Genomic DNA, 22917 nt, shown 5'->3' with positions numbered 1-22917 from the left:
ATGTCCTGGGTCCTGACAAATCTTGGTTTCACAACAATGACAAACCCTGCTTCAGAGCCTAGACATAACAAGAAAACTACAAGTACATCTTAATCCCTGAGCCCTGAGCCCCCTGCCCATCACTGGGGGCTCTGAGGGTTTCTCCCCCTGCCCCAGTGTAGGATTGATGGGGGTGGCACGGTCAGGACGGACGGAGATGAGAAATCACTGCAGCCAGGTCCTGGAACTTGGGGTTTATTGCAAAGGGCCTGGGTGCAGGGCCCTGCTGGGATTTGGGGTTTATTGCAAAGGGCCGGGGTGCAGGGCCCTGCTTGGAGCTGCAGCCACAGCTCAGAGCAGGCCCAAGAGAAGAGAGGGGTAGAGAGGATGACAGGGTAAGAGAGTAAAAGCGTAAGAGAGTAAAAGGGATAAGAGCATCAAAGGCAAGAGCTGAGACAAGAGGTAAGAGCAAGAGTAAGAGAGGTAAGAGCTAAGAGAGTGAAGTTCCCGTTACAATAAATCTTCTTCTGTGTTGAACATTCTGATTCTCACTTAAACAATCTAGTACAATATACAAATCCTATAGCATTTCCATACCGCCTATAAGAATCACTACATTACCATCCTGTGCTACATTTTAAACCCTAAAAACTCCTCTTTGGACCCCTTCAGTAGGGGCTGCTCTGACGCTGGGACCTGCCTGCAAGCAGAAGGAATTGTTCCATCAAAAGGGGATTACTTTCAGCGGCCACACCGTTGTTTTCCCGTTGTTCAGTAACTAAGGGATCTCAAAGCTTGCTTTCATTTCAATCTCGCTTATAGTTTCCATATTCTCAAAATCTTTTGCCAGACAATCATATTTGTAAGGCTTTCCTGTTTCATCTCCCCCAACACCCCAGAGCCGGCGCTGCTGCGGCCGTGGGGCAGAGGGGGTGCGAAAGGGGAATCCGGCCTTGGAGCGGGAGGAAGGGGAGGGAGAGGGGAAGGGGAGGAGCAGGAACAGGAGCAGCACGGAGGGAGCAGCCCGAGGAGGAGCAGCAGTCGGGGAAGGAGCATTGCGGGGTTCCACGGCGAGCCCGCAGCTCAGCTGGGCCCGGCAGCATCGCATTGCCCCGCGTCCCGCAGGTGAGCGCCGAGGGGAAGCGGCAGCTCCGGGAGGGTTTTTGGGGGGGAGAGGGGGATTTTGCTGGGGTTTGGACCTTGCCGATTCCGGAGTTGTGAAAAGTGTATATTATATGGCTCTATGCAGATATTTACTGTGGGAATCCATAAAATCAGAGGGGTTTGGGAAAGCTGCAAGAGACAGCAGAACTGTGATTGGAGCTAAAGCAGCAGCCATGAGATTGGTCAGCAGAAAAATTATTTAAACTGTAGAAAAAGCAAAGGCAAATAGAACATTGGCCTGTGTATTAATGCTTGTCTGAATAGGTCTCTAAGCTGCAGAAAGTTTATCTAGCAAGATATTAGGAAGGTTAAAGCTTAAGAATGGAGCTCTGTATTGTGTTTTAAGGCTTACAAGCAGGTATTGTATTCGAAATAAACAAGGATTGTTTTAACCAAAGGTATGTGTGCTTATGGTGTGTGAAAAACGCCAATCACTTGTTTTTAAAATTTTAAAAGTTTATAAGTAACAAAATGGTTCTTAAAATAGTAAGACATTTAGAGTAATAATAATTTGGACAATTTCAATTAGGACAATATGAGACAAGAAATACAAAGAGTTACGGATGTCCGGGTACCTTTTTGTGGGCAGCACGAGCCCGAAAAAGGATCCCGAAAAAGGATCCCGCTAACAGAGGATTAACCCTTAAAAACAATAGCCCATTGCATATTCATACACCTCATAGATGATGCATAAATTCCTTTCAAGCACAGGATTCTGTCTGGTCATGGTCAACTTCTTCCTTCTAATCCTAACAGCCCCTTTGAGGCAGGAAGAAGTTCGTTTCTTCTGATAAGAGAGCAATAAATTCTCTTTCTCTGAAAAATTTAGGTGTCCTGTGGCTGCTATCTTGCTTCAAGTCCTTTCTTTAAAAAAGTATCCGACATAGCATTGTTTCTATTTTAACAACTTTTATAACCTAAAACTATATTTAACATGGTACTTAAGAGAATTAATACAGCATTACTTTCTAACACAACACATATAATATTCATTTGAATATTTGCGAAAAGCCAATCATAAAATGCATGCATTTTTCACATTTACCATATGTATTTTGATGTATTGATTAATAGTGCTGTATTAACATTTTAATAATAAATGTAGTCTTGTAATTAAAAGGTAACTCTTGTAGTTAAAATAAGAACTATGTTAGTGGGGTTTTATTAAAGAAAGGAATGAGGCACTCGCACCAGATAGCAGCCACAGGACACCTAAATCTTTCAGAGAAAAGAATTTATTGCTCTCTTACCAGAAGAAATGGACTTCTTCCTGCCTCTAAGGCACTGTTAGGATTAGAAGGAAGAAGCTGACACTGACCAGCCAGAATCTTGCCTCGAAGGGGCTGTTAGGATTGGAAGGAAGAAGTTGATGGTGACCAGACAGAATCCTGTGTTTGAATGGAATTTATGCATCATGTATGAGGTGTATGAATATGCAACATGCTATTGTTTTTAAGGGTTAATCCTTTATTAGCGGGAGTCCTTTTCTGGGCTTGTGCTGCCCAGAAAAAGGTACCCGGACGTCCATAACTCTTTCTGTTTGTTGTCTCGTATTGTCCTAATTCAAATTGTCCAAATTATTATTACTCAAGTTGTATTACTATTTTTGTAATCATTTTATTACTATTAAACTTTTAAAATTTTAAAAAGAAGTGATTGGCGTTTTTCACAGGAGTCGAGTCCCAAATATGTTTCAGTGTCGCTGAGAGAGGTGTTTTTAATTCATTTGATGAGGGGATATTTTTGGATCTCTTAGGAGTGCAAAGGGGAGCAGGGGAAGCGCTGAGTGCCTGGAGTGGAGGGATGCTGGAGAAAGGGGACCCTGGAACACCTGATATAAAATTTCAATAGCCAATCCAAATTTTACTTCTATACCTTTTATTTTAAAGCAAGCAAGCAGCGCTGGGTGGCCAGAGAGTCACTGCTTCACTCACAGCACACACAGTTTGGTAAAGTATATATACTGTTTTTAAGCCTACAGAGCATTTTCCAATGTGCTTGGTTAGTCCAAATTAGCAAATATCAAAAAGCTGAGAGCACCAATTTCATAATCTTTCCAGGTGGTCATTGATTTCTATCCTTGTTGTGGTTGTCTGGAGGGAGGTCTTAGACTGATGTCTGCTACATGATTTTGTCAAGTGCATCAAGTTTTTTATTATACATAAGATTTTAATTGCTTTTTTGCAATATCTCTTAGCTTTGCCCCAACTTCCTCTATTGTATTCTAAGCATCAGTCATCTTGCTACCTCATCTCTTTTGCTCTACTATACTTCTTTGATTTTGATGCTTTATTTGGCTATTTGGTCATAAAGTTTCAAAACTTTTCTTTGTGTCTCTTTTGGACACAGCGGATAGAAGGATTTGCTGATTCCATTGCCAATTGACATGAATCACAAAAACAATTTCCACAGAATCAGGGGAGGATGGGCTCTGAGACCTCCAAAACCCCCTCAGCATGCCTGAGCAGGACCTGGGAGAGGGGGGAATGCCCGAGACCCCCCAGAGCAGAGCTCTGAGAAGAGGGACCCACATAACCTCAAAGTCAGGACACTGGAAATGGGCAACTCCTAGAAGAGTGTTTTTGGAATTCCTGGTTTTTGGAGGTATTTCTGGCCACCAGACACCCAGTGACTTCTAGAGATGGACTTGGCCAGTGGGACCTTCAAAGCCAATGTCCTGGTTTAGGGCAGTTTTGGGAGAAAAACCTCTAAAGGTGTTTCCTGTAGAAGACCAAAGTCAAGCGGCCCCTCATCCAACTGATTCTGGAAAAGTATTTCCTTTGAGAGAAGTGGAAAAAACTATTTATTTAATAGGCAAAGCACTCACCAACCCCAAAAATTAACAGTATTAAACAATAAAACTGCTTGCTGCTCCAAAAGAGATGACGAACTCACAAAGTCCCTCCATGGGCTGTAGCTTGGCTTGCTCAGTCTCTTATCAGTCTCTTATGAGTCTCTTATGAGTCTCTCTGGTGCTGGAAATGCCGTGGCCCAGCCCCGGTTTGGCACAGGTGTGAGCACCTGGTGCTCTTCTGGGTGTTCAGTACAGAGCAGGTTTAGACAGGTCCAAAGAAAAGGAAAACCAAAAACCACAGTCCAGGGAACTTCTCTTCCTCTGCTAGCTAAAACTAACTAAAAGCAAAGGAGGGCTCTGTCCCGCTGTCTGTCTGTCCACAGACAACAGAGGAGCCGGAATGTGGAGGAGTGAGAGAGGTTCTGAAAACAAACTCCATGCTTCTTCTTCCTCCATCTTTGTTCTCAGAACCAGCCTTAAAGGTGCAAAGCTTATTTCAGACAAATGGGGATATGAGCATCATAAATTTGCCCATTATCCCTGGGACCCACAAAAGACCCTCAGGCTGTGTAAGCAGGACCCAGGAGAGAGGGAATTCCCAGGACCCATGGGCCCCCCAGCAGCTCTGAGAATAGGGACCCCATAACCCCAGAGTGAGGACACTGGAAACAGGGAACTCCTGGGAGAGGTTTTTGGACTCCTTGATTTTGGAGATATTTCTGGCCACCCGGTGACTTCTAGAGATGGACTTGATCAGTGGGACCTTCGAAGGCAATGCACTCACATCTTGTTTTTTCCGCAAACCAGGATTTCCCATTCCCAAACCTTATCTGGATAGAGAAGAAGGCTGCGAGGAAGCCGAAGATGCCCCAGGCAGGTGAGGAGGAAGTTGCTTCCCCTTTCCCCCTCTCTCCTGCTCCATCTCCCCGCCCAACACGGCCCCCGGCTGCAGGACTGATGCTGCTGATGCTGTCCAGCCAGGGATGCACTGGGGGGATCTCCTTCCCCTTCCCTGTGGCACAGATGCAAATCTCATCCTCTCCTTGTCCTTCCTCCCCCAGAGCAGGAGCTGAGGATGGAGACCAGGGAGGGCAAATCCCCATGGCAGAACATCGTGGCAGAGGCCACTTTGAGTGGCTGCAGGGCACAGGAGTGCAATAGGGAGGAAAAGCCCTGGAGATCCCACAGGAGGAGGGGCTGCAAACCCAGCCCAGGATGCTCTGAGGAGGAAGGACCCAGCCTGTGCCAGGAAGGCAGGTGGAGCTCTGGCCAGAGCTCTGAGGTGGTGGTCTATGAGCAGCTTGATGATGGCAAGAAGCCCCACCAGTGCTTGGAATGTGGGAAGAGTTTCCCCACGAGCTACCACCTGATCATCCACTAGAGGATGCACACCGGGGAACGCCCCATGAGTGTGGGGAATGTGGGAAGAGCTTCAGGTTCAGCTCCCACCTGATCATCCACCAGAGGATCCACACCAATGAACGGCCCTATCAATGTGGAGAATGTGGGAAAGGCTTCAGGAGGAGCTCCAGCCTGAAACTCCACCAGATGATCCACACTGGGATACAACCCTTTGTGTGTGGAGAATGTGGGAAGGGCTTCCGTGACAGCTCTCGCCTGATCATCCACCAGACAGTGCACACTGGGGAATGCCCCTACATGTGCTCAGTGTGTGGGAAGAGCTTCATCGAGAACTCCAGCCTGATTATGCACCAGAGGATCCACACTGGGGAGAGGCCCTACAGGTGCAGGGAATGTAGGAAAAGCTTTAGGCAGAGCTGCCATCTGAATGCCCACCAGAGGATCCACACTGGGGAGAGGCCCTACAAGTGCAGGGAATGTGGGAAAAGCTTCAGAAGGAGCAGTGGGCTGATTCTGTACCAGAGGATCCACTCCAGGGAGAGGCCTTACAAGTGTGGAGAATGTGGGAAGAGCTTCGGCTAGAACTCCAGCCTGATTGCCCACCAGAGGATCTGCGCTGGGGACAGGCCCTATGAGTGTTCTGAGTGTGGGGAGAGGTTTTTCAGAGCCAATACTGTCTCCTCAAGCATCAGCAGATTCACACAGAATAGAGGCCCTTCTGCTGCCCTGACTGCAGGAAGGGCTTGAAGAAAAACTCCACCTTTGTCACCCACCAGCAGATCCACACTGGAGAGAGGCCCTGACAGTGTCCTAAGTGTGGGAAGAGCTTCTCCCAGAACTCTGCTGTGACCCAACACCAAGGGAGGCAGCAGTAAGGGATGCCCTGCAAGTGCCCTGTGTGCAGGAAGAGTGTCACCTTGATTTTTTATGATTTTCTAAGCCTTCTGATGTTTACATTCTTGTAGCAAACTTTCTCACACACTTTCTGTAAATAACTTATTGTTTTGCATTCTTTTTTAGAAGAAGAAAAATTTGATGGACTGTTGGTTTGTCCAGTGTCATTGGAGAGGTGGCACTTTCACCCTCCAATCCAGTCACTTTTAGAAAACTATAAATGTTGGAGTCAGAAAATAAACTTCCCTTTTCTCCCCCTTGAGAGCAGCAGTGTGTGCGCTCATGTTGTTTTGCGTCCTACAGTGACAGGAAGAGCTTTGAGCGCTGCTTCAACTCCATCCCCCGTTGGGGACCCCCACTGGATGGTCCACAGTGACCCTCGCTGGGCAGAGACTTGGTCATCCATGGTCCTGGTGATCCATGTTGGGAAGACACCTGGCTGGTGGTCTCCACATCTTCCTGGCTTCCCTTGGGCACTTGGACACAGCCGGAGAAAAATCCATTGGGATGCAAACTGACATCAGAATTTCATAGGGGACAGGACATTTTTTTTACTTTTGACACCAAAAAGTCTGACCTTTGGCATCCAATCATTGCTTTGGGTGGCATCCAGGAATTCCAAATGGTGTTGGAGGTCTTTTCCAACCTGAATCTTTCCATGATTCTAATTCTCTCTGGCCCACCAGCATCTTCCACAGCCAAATGGTGATGGACTGGGGCAAAAAACCAGAATTTTGGAGACAATGGAGTGGAAATCCCTCTTAAAACAGGTCATTTCTACCCACCCAAGCACATGGATCCTCAGCCAGCATGGACACGTAAATGCTTTTATTTTGGCCTTTATTTTCTCTCATTTTTCTTTGCCCTTCACCCAACATTGGGGTAAATATAAAGACATTTAAATATCACACGGATGGTGACATTGTGGGACATGGGTGGGGACATGTTGGGGATGGGGATGGGGACAAGGACATGGGTGTGAACATGGCTGTGGATGGCGATATTGGGCATGAGGGGGTGTCACAGATAGAGATGGCGACGTGGGGCTCTATGGCCATGGATGAGGACATGGGGGACATGGCCATGGATGGCGACACAAGTGGCCTAGGGGACAAGTCCATGGGTTGACATGTCCATGCCATGAGGTGTCCCATGGCCAAGGACAACACATCCCCACCACCACCATGATACTGTCCCTTTCATGCTACCATTTATTCCCTGCTCTTCCCCTGGCTGTGACACCCACCTTGTGGGATGTCCCCATGTCCTGGTGACCTGTGTCACTCAGGCCACTCCCACCAGTGGCTCCAGCAGCAGCCAGAGCCCGTCCTTGGCATGCAGGATCAGCTCGGGCTGGCGGCGCGGGGGTGACCTCACGTTGTCCCTCCTCAGCACCAACTGGGACGGTGTCAATGCCACTACCACCTTCATCTCAGCCATGGCAAAGCTCTGCCCGATGCAGTTCCTGCCACCACGTCCCCACTGTCACTGTCATCCCACTGTGAACCCAGCCAGGGACAGGGGTGGCATGTAGGGACACTCCTGTCCCCACTCCAGCACATACCTGGGGCCAGCAGAGAAGGGGATGAAGGACGGCGGGGACTGTCCCTTACTGTTCTCCAGACAGTCTCAGAGGATTGAACACCTGGGGTGACACCGACACAGTCACACTGAGGGGACACAGCTGTCACCACTGTGGTGGCAGGGACACATGGAGGCCTTGAGAACAGTTAATAACAAGTCAATAACAGGATGAGAAAAACAAGTATTAGTCTCAACAAGAAAACCACAGGTATCGGCAACAAAGAGGGGTTGGTGTCTAATCTACAACCAATGATGAGCTCGGGTTTTGTAATATGTATAAGCTTAATTAACACCTCTATAAAAGAGTGTAAGCTAGATCAATAAATCGGAGTTCGATGCTGATCAATTAGGATGTGGTCGACTCCCTTCGTTTCCTCAAATGGTGACACCCAATCGTGATACAGCAACGCACCACGGAGGAGTGAAGACACGCTCAGGTCCTGAGAAGCAGCCGGGACGGCAGAAAACGCGGAGAACAGAAAAAAAAAGCGGATAAAAAAGAAGCTGAGACGCCTCGTGCCTTGGGTGTCGTACAGGCGAGCCCGACTGATACGTGCTGCACGGACCTTGAAGAGGCTGCAACAGCGCTGACGATTTTAGGTATGAAAAGGCAAGCAGCATATGATTTATTTACTGCATTTTACAAAAAAGGCAGGTTAAGGGGATAGATTTGCAAAAGGATTTACCAGGGCTTTTGGTTTATGGCTACGATAGAGGAATTTTTATTAACCCCCATACAGTTCACGAGTTAACGGAGTGGCGTAAATTCCGTGATTTATTATGGGAGGCTACTTTAGAGGGCGATAAAACTGCCAAGAAGTTAGGTAAATTATGGCGGGTCATTCGCAATGAATTACTGCAGTTTCAGGGTGAGAAAGAGGCTGCCCAGCAGGCTAGCGCCGCTGATGGGTGTAATAAAGATTACGACCAGGACAGGGGATACGATCAGGATAGGGGATTACCATTAGCCCCTGCAATGAGGACGGTCTTATTACCTGCTTCGCCGCCCTCTTCTGCTTTAAGCCAGGCTACACAGAGCGCTTCTGAGGCTTCCACACCCCCTGAACAACACGAACTATGGCCAAGACCACCCAATAATCTCCCGAAAATCAATGAGCCGATCCCTGGGGCGGAAAATGACCTAGCGGGGGCTATTGCAAGGGAGCGGAGATTGGCCTGGGCTGCGCTTGCCAGAGACGCTATTAAAAAGGGGGATGGGGAGCTTATCAGCGCTGCTACCCAGCTGGCTTGTTCTGTTGTATTCAATCCGCAAGAGGGAGGGGCCATGCAGGCTACTATTACAGCTCTTGAGTGGAAATTGCTGTCTCAGCTGAGGTCTACTGTTAGTCAGTTTGGAGTGAAAAGTGAGCCAGCCAAACAGATGTTAGATTATATTTTTGATGCCAGTCTTCTTCTTTTGGTGAATGATTGTCATGAGATAGATAAATTGATCTTTACTCAGCCTCAGCAATTGTTATTCAATGCTCATTGGCAAGGGCTTGTAAATGAATGCATAGCACAGTTAGGGCTAGGCTTACAAGAACAGGCAAAGACCTCTCAAAATCAGGTGTTATCTGCTCTTGGACCTCTTCAAACATCAGCAGCACTGCCTTCAACGCCTAGTTGGTGCCAGAACCGCAGTGACCACGCACCAACAGAAGTCGTTGCTGCAGCATCAGCACCCTCTCCTGTCTCCAACCCGACACCACAGGGAGCCTCGGCTTGGAACCGGCAGCCGCCGTAGAAGTTATGCTGATGACCCTGCACCCACGGAAGATCCCGACAGGGATTCACGGACCTATTGTTATACAGGGTCACGCGGTGGGTGCTTTGCTTTTCGGAAGATCATCTGCGTTGGGATTATTTGTTTTGCCTGGCATCATTGATGTGGACTATATGTTATGGTGCATACTCTTTTCCCACCACTCCAAATTAACAAAGGACTGAGAATTGCTCAGGTGGTGCCACTTGAGCCAAATGACTAAGGGACTACAGACTATGAAAGGACAAGAGAGGGGGGAAAATGGTTTTGAATCCACCAGAGGACTTACCTTACTGGCTTTGAACCTTTCTGAGAGACCCAAGAAAAGGGTGGAAGTGGAATTTCAAGGACAGAAAGGATCATTTTCAGGCTTGTTGGACACTGGAGTCGATTCCAGCATTACTAGCCCTAGCCGTTCGCCTCCTCTCTGGGTTCGCATGAATGAAAAACAGCTAACAGCTTTCCCTTTCAGTAGTCCAATTACCACCTACCGTGCAATACCTGATAAGGAAGACATTATGGCTCAGTTGGGGGTGGTTTTAACCCTTTGGGGTAAAAGCCATTGCTTAGACCTGGTGGCTGAGGAACCTTGTGACATATGCTGTAGAGATATTAGATGTGCTTTTAATGCTTCTGCTTATTTTACCTTGTATTTTTAATTATATTCAAAATATGGTCAGTAGAATGATAGAAAAAACCTGGCAGACTAACCTCCTTGCGCAAAAAAGAAAAACGGGGAATTTGTTGGAGAATTTTGCTCAGACATGGCTTGAAGGAAAAAAGGCCATGAACATATACAGCTGGTTAAAGAATAAAAGGCAGCTGTACGCAGCAAGTTCTCAGGCTTTTCCCTTAACAACAGTAAATACCATGTCCTTGAGGAAGTGATGAGAAAAAACATGGTGGAAAACATGGAGGCCTTGAGAACAGTTAATAACAAGTCAATAACAGAATGAGAAAAACAAGTATTAGTCTCAACAAGAAAACCACAGGTATTGGCAACAAAGAGGGGTTGGTGTGTAATCTACAACCAATGATGTGCTCGGGTTTTGTAATATGTATAAGCTTAATTAACACCTCTATAAAAGAGTGTAAGCTAGATCAATAAATCGGAGTTCGATGCTGATCAGTTAGGATATGGTCGACTCCCTTTGCTTCCTCAAGGGACACCTCATAGGGTGGCCCTACCTCAGGCTCGGGCCAGAGGTCTGGGCTGTGGTGGGTCCCGTAGATGCTCATCAGGCAGATGACCCCTGGTGGGATGGGAATGGCCACTTTAGGGACAGCAGATGAGGGTGGGTGGTGACACTGGGGACACCCTGTCATACCCTTGGGGATGACATGGCCATCACGCTGGGGGATGTCCTCGGTGCAGCACTGGGACACAGCAGTGACAGGATTGGCGTTTTTTACATCCTGTGACCTCCCTGTCCATGGGATGTTGTGTCAGGCACTGTGTGAAAAATGCCAATCACTTATTTTTCAAAACTTTAGAAGTTTAATAGTAATAAAATGGTTATAAAAATAGCAATATTACTAGAGTAATAAAAATTTGGACAATTAGGATTTAGGACAATATGAGACAATAAAAACAAAGAATTACAGATGGTCCAGGTACCTTTTTCTGGTACCCATTCAGCGCCACAGCCAGATGTGCTTCCACAAACAAAGGCATTGCACAGTTTTTTCCACCAAGATGCTTGAGCTTTACAACAGCAATTTCAGCTGTCAAACACAGAGGTTTGTAATATTGTTAGCATCTGTGCTGTCAAGGTCACGCTGCACCATTGCAGATAAGAGTGAACCCTCATGGACTGTGTGCTTTGCAAATCTGGCAAATTGATGTCACACACATCCCTGATTTTGGCCGTTTAAAACACACCTGTGTCTCAATTGGCACCTTTTCCTCAGCAATATGGGCTACAGTACACACAGGGGAAAGGGGACTGGGTGCCATGGTACACTGGCAATCAGCTTTTGCAGCCTTGGGCAGTCCTCAAACCATCAAAACTGATAAAGGGCCTGCTACACTTCCCAGGAAACCAGGCAATTTCTACAGCTCTGGGGTGTATCACACCAAACCAGCATCCCTCATTTACCGGCTGGACAAGCAATAGTGGGAAGAGCACATGGTGCCTGAAAAGGTATAGTTAATAAACAAAAGGGAGGTATGTGGTGAGACCCCACAGAGTAGAATAGCTAAAGCTCTATACACATTAAATCACTTAACAGTCTTAGGAAAATCCCAGAACCCAGTTATGCTAAATCACTCCTTATCAATGCAATCGTGTGATGTTCAGCTGCCCAAATCCAAGGGAATGGCACGAGACCTCCTTACCAATACATGGGGGGGTCCCTGGGATCTCATTACCTGGGCTTGGGGACATTCATGTGTTCCAACAGACAGTGGGACACATTGGGTCCCTGCCAGATGCATCCAGCCTGCACTGCATCCTGACAGCACCTGCTGATAAACCCTCAGCAGACGCAGAGCCGTGTGATCAGTGGTTGGTGACAACCTCATGGAAATCTGGGACTGCAGTTCACATAAAGATTCATCTGTTTACAAATTATTCCCCTGTTTACAAACTGTTTTCCTTGTCTACAGATTGTTTCCTAGTTTTTGTGTTTGCTTTTCTTTCTTTAATAAGGGTTGAATGATTCTTGTTCTTACAGACTTTTATTTTCTTCAAGGCTTAAATGGTTTGTTGTTTTTACAAATAAGTTGCAATCTGTAACCTGTAAGCCTAATGCCTGGGGAATATTTACCTGAGCTCTCCCCTAGCAGTTCCTGGACATAAATGCTGCAGCTATAATGCAAATCAAAATTTATAGAAAAGAAGGGGTGAGATGTTGGTGTCACCTTGCCAGCCCCTGGGCTCAGTGACAAGAGCTTTGGCCAATTTGATCTCTCATAAGCCTGCAGGCATCTCAGTGGCCCAGGACCCAAAGGGGTGCGGAGTTCAAACCAGTGACAGCATCCAGACCAGGCCTTTCAAATGCTCTATATAAAGGAGGGAGTGGAAAACAAAACCCTCTCTTGCCACACAAACATCAGGGTGAGTGGTGTCTGTCTCCTGTGCCCCTCACCCTCCACATGTCACCTAACACAGAGGCAGATCCAGCTCTGGATCACCTCCATGCAGGTGAATCCTGGTGTGTGATCCATGCTGGAATCTCATGGATCCTCTTATTCTGCAGAACAGGCAAAGAAACCAATTGCGTGACCACAGGTACGGAGGGGAATCTGTGCGGGATTCCAGAAGGGATATAGGGCAGGATTCCAGACCAGGGCATGATTCCAGATCAGGATCAGGTAGAATTCTAAAGTGTATCTGGGCTGGATTCCAGAGCAGGATCAGGTGGGATGGATGGGGCAGCATTGGAGTGGGATTCCAGAACAGGATTGAGGGGATTCCAAAACAGATCAGGTGGTGTTGGTGGAGCAGGATTGAGGTACAAGGGATGCAGTAGGATCTGGTGGGATCCTTGCTCTCTGTGGGCTCTTCAGCCAGATCCAACCCATGGTGACAGAGACAGGGTGACACCAACTCTTACTCTCATCACCAGCTGAATGATCCATGGTGCAGGTCCAACCCCTTCCCTCTCCCTGCAGAAAGCCACAAATTGCTGGCAGAGCTCATCCTGCTGTTCCCACTCATCACACAGCAGCCCTTCCCAACGGACTGACTTCCTGTTTTCCCATGTTTTAAACACAAGAATTACAGTTGTTCAAAATGTTTTATTTCTCATGTATAAATACCCTGGTTTGGGCAATAAATCTCCGTCCCATCCTCCAGTGCCCAGCACTTCCTCTCAGGGAATGAGGAATAGAAAAGGGGACATTGGGAACTGGGATAAAGACACTGGGGATGGGGACACTGGGAAAGGACTGGGGACACCAGGAGCTTGGAGTGAGCACAGCAGGAGTGAGATGAGGACGTGACACCCATGCCCAGATCCATTCCTTGGGATTGATTTCCCACCCTGTGCCCCATGTCCAGGAGCAGACATGGGGACCAGGGATCATGGGAACGTGGTGGATACAGGGGATACACACATATCCAGGGAATGGGCAGACCTGGGGGACACAGTGGGGACATGGGGGACACAGGGAGTTGGGATTCTGAGGATGTGGGGAGAAGGGATTCACAGGACACTGTGACTGGGGACACCAGGAGCTGGCTGGTGACACAAACACCGGGAATGGGGACACTGGGGCTGATTCCCTTTTATTCCCTGCCAGATACAGCCCCCTTCTCGCTGCCCATCCTGGGGCCCTCGGGCTGCCCGGTGCTGCCTCCTCCAAGGAGCAGGCGGCTGTAGGCGCTGCGGCGTTCCCGCAGCTCCGCTGGTGTTCCCGTCTCCATCACGGCCCCGCGCTCCAGCAGCACCAGGCGATCGGCCCTGTCCAGCACCCGCGGCCGGTGGGACACGACCAGCACGGTCTTGGCCAGCCCAGTGTGCACCCAGCGCTGTGCCTGCAGCCAGAGAATGCTCTCATCCCAACCCATCCAGCTCATCCCAACCCATCCAGCTAGGAGAACACTCATCCCAACCCATCCAGCTCAGAGAACGCTCATCCCAACCCATCCAGCTCATCCCAACCCATCCAGCTCAGAGAATGCTCATCCCAACCCATCCAGCTCAGAGAACACTCATCCCAACCCATCCAGCTCATCCCAAACCATCCAGCTCAGAGAACTCCCATCCCAACCCATCCAGCTCAGAGAACCCTCATCTCAACCCATCCAGCTAGGAGAACACTCATCCCAACCCATCCAGCTCAGAGAACGCTCATCCCAACCCATCCAGCTCAGAGAACTCTCATCCCAACCCATCCAGCTCAGAGAACGCTCATGCCAAACCATCCAATCAGAGAACCCTCATGCCAGCCCATCCAATCAGAGAACCCTCATGCCAGCCCATCCAACTCAGTCCTACCCTGTCCCACCTGATCCCACCCAGTCCCGACCAACCAATCCCACCCCCCTCTCAGTCCCACCCTAATCCTATCATCCTGTTCTTACCATCCCATCTCCCTGTTCTCCATCCCATCCCCATGCCCACTATGCCATCCTGCCCACACTATCCCCATTCCCACTGTCCCATCCCATCCTACTCCTACCACTCCAACCCTTCCCATTGCACTCCATCTCTGTCCTCATCCCAGCATTCCCATCCCCTTCATTCCCACCCCATCCCACCCCACCCTATCGTATCTCCTTGTCTTCATCTTTTGATTCTACTTTCCTGCCATCCTACACCCCTGGTCTCTATCCCATCCTACTATCCTGTCCTATTTCTCCACCTCGTTGACTCACACCACCCCATCCAATCCCTGTCTTCATCACATCATTCCCACTCCATGCCAATCATTATCCCTTATTGCCACCACCTCATCCCACCATCCCATTCCAGCCATCCCATCATACCCCATTTTCACCAACTGCACCCCTATCCACACCAACCCCCTCCATCCTACCCCACTCACTGCTCCATCATATCCATCATCCAGCGCCTCGTCGAGGATGAGCACGGCCGGACGCCAGAGCAGAGCCCGGGCCAGGGCCACACGGTGCCGCTCCCCCGCCGCCAGCCGCCCCCCGTGCTCCCCCACCTCTGTGGGAGCGACCACAGGGGATCAGTGGGGTGCAGCCCTGGAGTTCTCCCCTCTTCTCCCACCCCCCACACTCCCCCACCTCTGCGGGGGGACCCTGGGATCAGTGGGATCCCAGCATGAGAGGTTCCCCTCCTTTCCCCTACCCCCCACACTCCCTCACCACTGTGTGAGCAATCCCATGGGATCAGTGGGATCTGACCTGCGTGAGCAATCCCATGGGATCAGTGGGATGTGACCTCAGGGATCCCCCGCACACCCCACCATGTGCCACCCACTCCGCTCTCCCATCGCTGCCAGAGGATCCTGGGATCAGGGGGATGTGCCCCAGGGGTGCCCCATCCATCCCCCTGGCTCTCACCAGTGTCCCAGCCCTGCTCCAGCCCCTGGATGAACTCCATGGCTCCAGCAGCAGTGGCGGCCTCCCGCAGCTCTGACTCTTTGCAGTGCTCCAGCCCCAGCAGGATGTTCTCACGGATCGTTCCAGAAAACAGGACGGGATCCTGCTCCACCAGCACCACCTGCCCCAGCCCCAAGCCCTAGGATGCTGTCTTGGCTCCTGGTGTCCCCACCCCTGTTCCATGACCCCATCCCACCTTGGTGTCCCCATAGTGTCCATCCCTGATCCCATTCTCCCCATCTGTGTCCCCAGTGTCCCCACCCCTGACTTCCCACTTTTCCCATCCCCATTCCTGTCATCCCCATCCCATTTCCCAATGTTCCTATCCCATTTCTTGTTGTCCCCACCCTATTCCTGATGTCCCCATCCTCTTCCCAGTATCCCCATTTCTGCTCCCATGCTCCTGTGGTCCCAGTTCCATTTCACTGTTTGTTGCAGACATCTTTTATGGAAAATCCTTTCCTTAGGATTTTTCCTCCTGAGAAGCTGACAGGCCTCAGGAACAAAATGTAAACATTGATTATCTGCTACTGTGGAATGCAACAGGTGCATCTGTGATGGGCCCATGTTGGATGTTTGTAATTAATGGCAAATCACAACCCAGCTGGTGCAGACAGAGAGCCAAGCCACAAGCCTTTGTTATCATTCTTTCCTATTCTATTCTTAGCTAGCCTTCTGATGAAATCCTTTCTTCTGTTCCTTTAGTATACTTTTAATGTAATATATATATCATAAAATAATAAATCAAGCCTTCTGAAGCATGGAGTCAAATCCTTGTCTCTTCCCTCATCCAAAAACCCCTGTGAACACCATCACAATTGTCCCCTGACCCCTGTCCCCATTTTCCCCATTCCATGCCCAGTGTTCCCAGTGTCTCTGCTGTCCCACCTTGCGGTGCAGGTACTGGTGTTCATACTCTGGCAGCGGGATCCCATCCAGCAGCACCGTCCTGCTGCCAGGATCCCGCAGCCGCTCCAGCAGCGCCACGGCCGTGCTCTTCCCGCTGCCATTGGGCCCCGCCAGCGCCGTCACCTCCCCAGAGCGCACCTCGAAGCTCACATCATGTGGGATGGGGACAGGTGTGAGAGTCTGTCTGAAATATTCCTCATCTGCCTCACCATCATCATTGGGGGACCACTGAAGAGTCCCCACTGTCTAAAATCTCTGGTTCTGAAGGAGAAAGTCACATGTCAACAAGGCCCTGAGATCTGAGAGCATTGTTAGGCTGTTGTCCACAGGTGTATTTACTATATGCTACACTGAGCCCAATGAGAAGAAGAAGGGGGCACCTTGCCTTTTTGCAACAGTAGCCTTGGAAGCTGTCCCCTCTTTGCCTGGCTGGACTTCTCCTGAGTTTTGGGTGGTCCCCCACAAAGACCCCTCACTCGTCTTACAACTGCCGTGACAGACGGACTGAGATGTAAGAAGCCTCTCCATCAAAGACCAAGACATGAAACCCCCATGTGAAAAGGCCCCCCACACTCTTTCCAAGGACTGGGACTGAGACCCCCAACCTGGGAGAGGTGTGTGGAGGAGGCAAGCTAACCAAAGCAAGATGGATGTTGCAGGTGTGAGCAGTGGACCATGAAAACAATGGCTCACGCCCACACTGCTGAACATGGACTGTGTGTACCCCTTTTCCAAACATTATTCTTTCCTCCCCGAAGATACAATAAACTACCTTTGACTCAGTTGCAAAATCCATTCCCCTTCCCCCATCAAAAAAAGAGTATAATTGGGGTCCAGATGGACTGCAACCCTGAGATCTCCCCGACGTAACAGGCGGATCCTCGACTGGACTGGACCAAAGGATTTCGTCTCTGCATTTGGTAGCTATATCCCTCTCCTTCTCTCTCTCTCTTTTCTATCTCTATCTTTTTCTCTCCCTTAATCCCTCTATTGCATTTTGTTGTGGTCATTCAATAAAGCTGCATTTGTTTTATTACTGCAAACCTCCTGTGCCGTGTTGGTTTTTTTGCACCCTGAGATCAATCCATGAACTATCAAGAAACCTGTTCGTAAGGATGGATTGTGACAGCAGGTGATGCCAAAATTCCCACCCCTGGGAAACCCCACCTCCCCCCAGACCCACCTTCAGCACAGGGTGCTCTGGATTTCCAGGATATGTGAAGGAGACCTTCTGAAAAGTGACATGGCCCTGAAGCTCGGGAGGCTCCCGCGTCCCCCCGACATTCCCTGCGGGTTTCCGATCCAGGTATTCCCAGATCCTCTGTCCAGCAGCTGCGTTGGTCAGGAATTCATTGAAGCCATAGAGCAGCACCTGGGGAGAAGGAAGGGGGTGGCACCGGGATGGACAGAAGCACAGTCGGATGGACAAACACGTGCATTCCATGTGATCACCTGGATATGGCTACCAACTCTGTCCTGGTACAGCAGGAAGGTGACGAGGACCCCAGGAGTGATGGATCCGTCACGGAGCTGCTGGTGGCTCCTGAAGAGCACCATGACCCGGATGGCCAGTTTGATCACCTGTAGGTGGGACAGGGATATTGCTGCCCCCAACCCACTCCTGGTGTCCCCATTCCATCTGCCCCCAACCCACTCTTAGTGTCCCCATTCTGCCTGTCCCCATCCGACTCCTTTGTGTCTTTATCTCTGTTCCTGGTGGCCTCATCTCTGTTCCTGGTGTCCTCATTCCAGTTCTGGTGTCCCCATCTCACTCTTGATGTCCCTATTCCTGATCCTGATGTGTCACAGACATATTTTCTGAAAAATCTTTTCACCAGGATTTTTCTCCTGAGAAGCTGAGAGGCCTCAGAAACTAAATGTAAACAATAATGATCTGCTGCTGTGGAATGAAGCAGGTGCATCTTTGATTGGTCTCATGTGGTTGTTTTTACTTGATGACCAATCACAGGTCCAGCTGTGTCAGACTCTCTGGTGAGTCACAAGATTTTATTATTCATTCCTTTCTAGCTTTCTAATGTCTCCTTTCTCTTTCTTTAGTATATAATTTTCTTTTAATATATCATAAAATAATAAATCAGCTTTCTGAAACATGAAGTCAAGAATTTTGTCTCTTTTCTCATCCTGGGGACCTGCAAACACCACCACACTGATGTTCCCAACCTTTATCCCAGTGTCCCCATCCTGCTTCTAATGTCACCCTTCCCATTCCTGCCATGCCTGTTCCTGAACCCAATGTCCCTGTTCTGTTGTCCCCATTCCTGGTGTCCCCATTGTACTCTGAGTGCCCCCATCTCAGCCGCTGGTTTCCCATTCCTGGTCCCAGTGTTCTCATTCCCATTGTCCTCATCCCTGATCCTGGCATCCCCCATTCTCTGCTGTTCCCATTCCCAGTCCCCCCTGACCCTGTAGACAAGGACGAAGATTGCCAGCTCCAGCTCTATCTGCTCCTTCAGCCTCAGCTCCTTGGCCAGGTTACATCTGTGCTGCTCCTCCTCCTCCTCCTCTGCTGAAAAGGTTCGGATGGTCTCGATGGCGGCAACAGATTCCTGCACCCCTGCGGCTGTGCGGGCAGATGCTTCCAGCATGGATCGCTGAAGGGCCTGTGGCAGCAACAGGGGATCTCCAACTTTCCCAGGTCACCTTCCTGGCCCACCATCCACATCCCATCCCACCACACCCACTGCATCCCCACTATTGCATTCCCGCCATCCCACGCCCTTCTCTCTCACCCTCACCATTCCCATCCATTCTCCTAATCCCACCATCCCCATCCCCACTGTCTCATTCCATACCCACCACCTTATCTCATCCTTCTCATCCACACCAGTCCCATCTCGACCATTTTGTTCTATCCTCATGTCAGCACTCCCACCATCTCACTCCCCTGGTCTTTATCCCCTTTCATCCCACCATTTATCGTCCTCCTTTCCATTCTCCATCCCATCCCCATCATCGCATTCCCCTCGTCTTCATCCCCTTTCATCCCACCATTTCCACCTCCATCGTCCTCCTTTCCATTCTCCATCCCATCCCATCCCATCCCATCCCATCCCCACCATCCCATTCCCCTAGCCTCCATCCCAGCTCCACCATTCCCACCTTTCTTCAGTCCCCTCCCACTCTTTCCCTCCTACTCCTGACCTGTTTGCGTGCTCTGGATGCGGCGGGTGGCAATTCCAAGGGGCACCTCCAGCAGTGCCAGCAGTGCCAGCCCCGGTGCCAGCCCCACCATGAACCCCCCCACCACCAGGGCCATCACCAGGCTCCGCAGCAGCTGGTTGGCTCCACTCGGTGCTGCCCTGCACACCCGTGGCACTTCCATGGAAAACTGAGCCAGGAGCTCAGCTGCAGGGTGGGAAAAGAGGTTGGGATCGTGGTGGGTGAGACCATGATCCCATCATGGATGATCCCATTTGGGATGGGAATGATGTAATGGGGAGCAGTGGGATGGGATGATGGGAATGGCTGTGGAGATGGTCAGGGTGGAATGGGGCGGGACAGGGGAAATGGGATGGTGGGAAAGGAAATAGTGGGATGGGGTGATGGGATGGTGTGAGGCAGCTGGGGATACGAACAGGGTGGAGGCACGGGAGTGAGAATAATGGGGACAGAACAGTGGCTAGAATGGGAAAGTGGGATGGGGACAGGATGGAACACTGGAGTCGAATGAAGCCAGGAAGATGGCATAGGATGGAATTGGATGGGATGGTGGGAATGGGAATGATGGGGATGGAGTCGTGGGATGGGATAACAGACAGATGGGATGGGATGGGATGGGATGGGATGGGATGGGATGGGATCAATGGGATGGGATGGTGGGAATAGAATGGAATGGGATTGGATGGGATGGGATCAATGGGATGGGATGGTGGGAATGGGATGGGATGGGATGGGATGGGATGGGATGGGATCAATGGGATGGGATGGTGGGAATGGGATGGGATGGGATGGGATGGGATGGAATCAATGGGATGGGATGGGATGAATAAAATGGGATGAATGGGATGGGATCAATGGGATGGGATGGGATGGGATGGGATGGGATGGGATGGGATGGGATGGAATCAATGGGATGGGATGGGATGAATAAAATGGGATGAATGGGATGGGATCAATGGGATGGGATGGGATGGGATGGGATGGGATGGGATGGGATGGGATCAATGGGATGGTGGGGATGGGACTGGGGTGACAGACTAGCTGGGATGGGATGGAACAGGTGGGATGGGTCAGGTGGGATTGGGCTGGGCCGTACCCCGTTACCTACTGGTGTTCCCTGGAAGAAGTCCAAGTCTTGGTGCACCAGGTGAGAAAAAGGCCACAGGCTCAGGCTCTGATGGAGACACGCCATCAACAGCATGAAGAGAGACCCCCGGCAGCCAGAAAACAGCACACTGTGGGGACACAGGGACACGGTGACATCGGGGACGTTGGGGACACGGGGACAGGCCCTGGGAATGCTCCAACCCACCTTGTGGCTCCAGCAGCCGCCACCATCCCGACAGCTCCAGCGGTGACTCCATCCCCACTCCCGATGGCATCCAGCACCTTCCCGCTGGTGTATGGCCCCGCCATCTCCCCTGGGTGTCACCGAGGCTGCGTCACCACGGGTGAGACCACTGACACAGGGGGACCCTGATTTGTGGGGGGCAGGATCTGGTCTGGGGAACGGGGATTTAATTTTGGAAAGGCGGGACACAATTTGGGCAGGAGACAATTTAGAGAAGTCAGGACCCAATTTGGGGGGTTTCGTGAAAAATTTAGGGATTTTACACCCAATTTAAAGTGTCAGTACCAATTTTGGGGGGGTTCAGCACACAATTTTATGGATCAGAACCTAAACATAGGAGATCAGGACCTTAAGATCCCAGGTCTTAGAGGTCAACATCCATATTTGGGCATCAGACCATTAGTTTGATGGTCAGCACCCAATTTTGGGGGACCAACAGTCAAGTTTGCAGGGTCAGAACCCATTTTGGAAAGTGAGCACCCCATTTTTGCAGGGTCAGCACCCAACTGAAGGGGTCAACTCACAATTTAGGAGGGTCACCACTCTATTTTAGGGTGGTCATCACCTATTTAGGAGCTCAACACTCAATTTTAAGGCGCCAGCATCCAATTTGGTGGGGTATCCCAGATTGGGGGGTTCCCAATTTGGGGCTGCAGAGCCCAAATTGGGGGTGTCAACGCCTGTCACCACATGTCAACGTCCTAAGGTGACGTTAGGATGTTTGTATCCCCATCTGTGTGTTCTGTTTATGCTGGATATCATGTTCTGTGCCTTCAAGACTGGCTCTGAAGAGTGAAAGTTTTGCTTTGGTTTTGTTATCAGCCGCTCCCCCACGGCTGGCGGGACACAGACACCGGGCAGTACATGGTGCTGCTTTTGCTTTTTGCTTGGCTTTTTGCTTTTCTCTTGCTTCTGCTTTGCTCCTGCTTCGCTCTTGCTTTTGTTTCCGCTCATTATTTAGTTTAGCTAAGCAGTCCGAATTTTTCCCTGGACTGTTTCTCCTTTCCCTTTTTTGGACCTACTTGAGCCTGCTCCAGACCGGGACCTGGGAACACCGAGAGTTTGCACTTTGTGGCTGCAGCAGCTGCCCCAGGACCAGAGGGACTGAGAACAGAGCGATCACCCCCAAGAGAGACTTTGTGAATTTGTCATCTTTTTCAGAGTGGTGAAAGAGTGTTGTCATCTGGTATTGTTCATTTTGTGTGCTTTGCCTGTTAAATAAACAGGTTCTTTCCACTTCTCTCTGAGGAATCTTTCCTGAACTGGTTTGGGGACGGGCTGTGTGGGTTTGCTTTCTGGAGGGGCCGCTTTTGGAGGTTTTCTCCCAAATTTGCCCTAAACCAAGACAGTCACCCACCAAGAACAGCCAGCACAAGGCAGAGGACAGCAGCTCCAAGGACGTTCCTCTGCTCCCAGGTCAGTGCCAGAGCGCGCCGGACGCTGCCGGGAGCCTTGGGGATGCCTCTGGGGGTCTCGGGGACGCTGTCGGGAGCCTTGGGGACGCCTCCGGGGGTCTCGGGGACGCTGCCGGGGGCCGGGGGCGCGGCCCAAGCCAGCACGGCCAGGGCGGCAGCGGCGTGGGTGACCCCGAGCCAGGCGGGCGCCGCGGCCGCCAACAGCCCCGGGCCGGCCCCGGGCGGCCCCAGGAGGCTCTGGAAGGTTCCGAACACCGCGGGAGTGGCGGCGGCCGTGACGGCGGCCGCGGTGGCTCCGGAAGGACGGCGAGGGGCTGGCAGCCGGGTGGCCGCGGCCAGGATGGGCAAGCGCAGGGCAGCCTCGAGCCACACGCCCAGCACGCCCAGCGGCGCCAGCAGCGGCACCAGCGGCACCAGTAACACCAGTGCCAGGGCGTCGGCCACCAGCAGCACACCGGGCAGGAGAGTGGCGGGTGGCAGCGCCATGGTGGGACCGGTACGGA

The 22917-nt window shown here is 50.6% G+C and overlaps 1 protein-coding gene across 1 annotated transcript; it reads right to left on the bottom strand.

Moving 5' to 3' along the window:
* Positions 1–7477: 7477 nt before the first annotated feature.
* LOC128937677 (antigen peptide transporter 2-like) lies at positions 7478–22900 on the bottom strand. Its single transcript, XM_054277469.1, has 14 exons — positions 22493–22900; positions 22357–22450; positions 20961–21069; positions 20753–20883; positions 19631–19834; positions 18892–19109; positions 17921–18049; positions 17652–17840; positions 16448–16648; positions 15521–15680; positions 15034–15161; positions 13790–14038; positions 7807–7838; positions 7478–7658 (listed from the first exon to the last, which is right to left on the bottom strand). Exons 1-14 carry the CDS (start codon positions 22898–22900, stop codon positions 7478–7480), a joined length of 2433 nt encoding a protein of 810 aa, XP_054133444.1.
* Between the last annotated feature and the right edge of the window lie 17 nt (positions 22901–22917).

This window comes from Melozone crissalis, unplaced genomic scaffold (genome assembly GCF_028551555.1).
Source record: "Melozone crissalis strain CALT ecotype California unplaced genomic scaffold, PUWL_Pcris_2 ptg000021l_1, whole genome shotgun sequence".
Classification (NCBI taxonomy): Eukaryota; Metazoa; Chordata; class Aves; order Passeriformes; family Passerellidae; genus Melozone; species Melozone crissalis.
The sequence above is the reverse complement of the archived record's forward strand: the minus strand, read 5'-3'. Positions and strand labels throughout refer to the sequence as shown.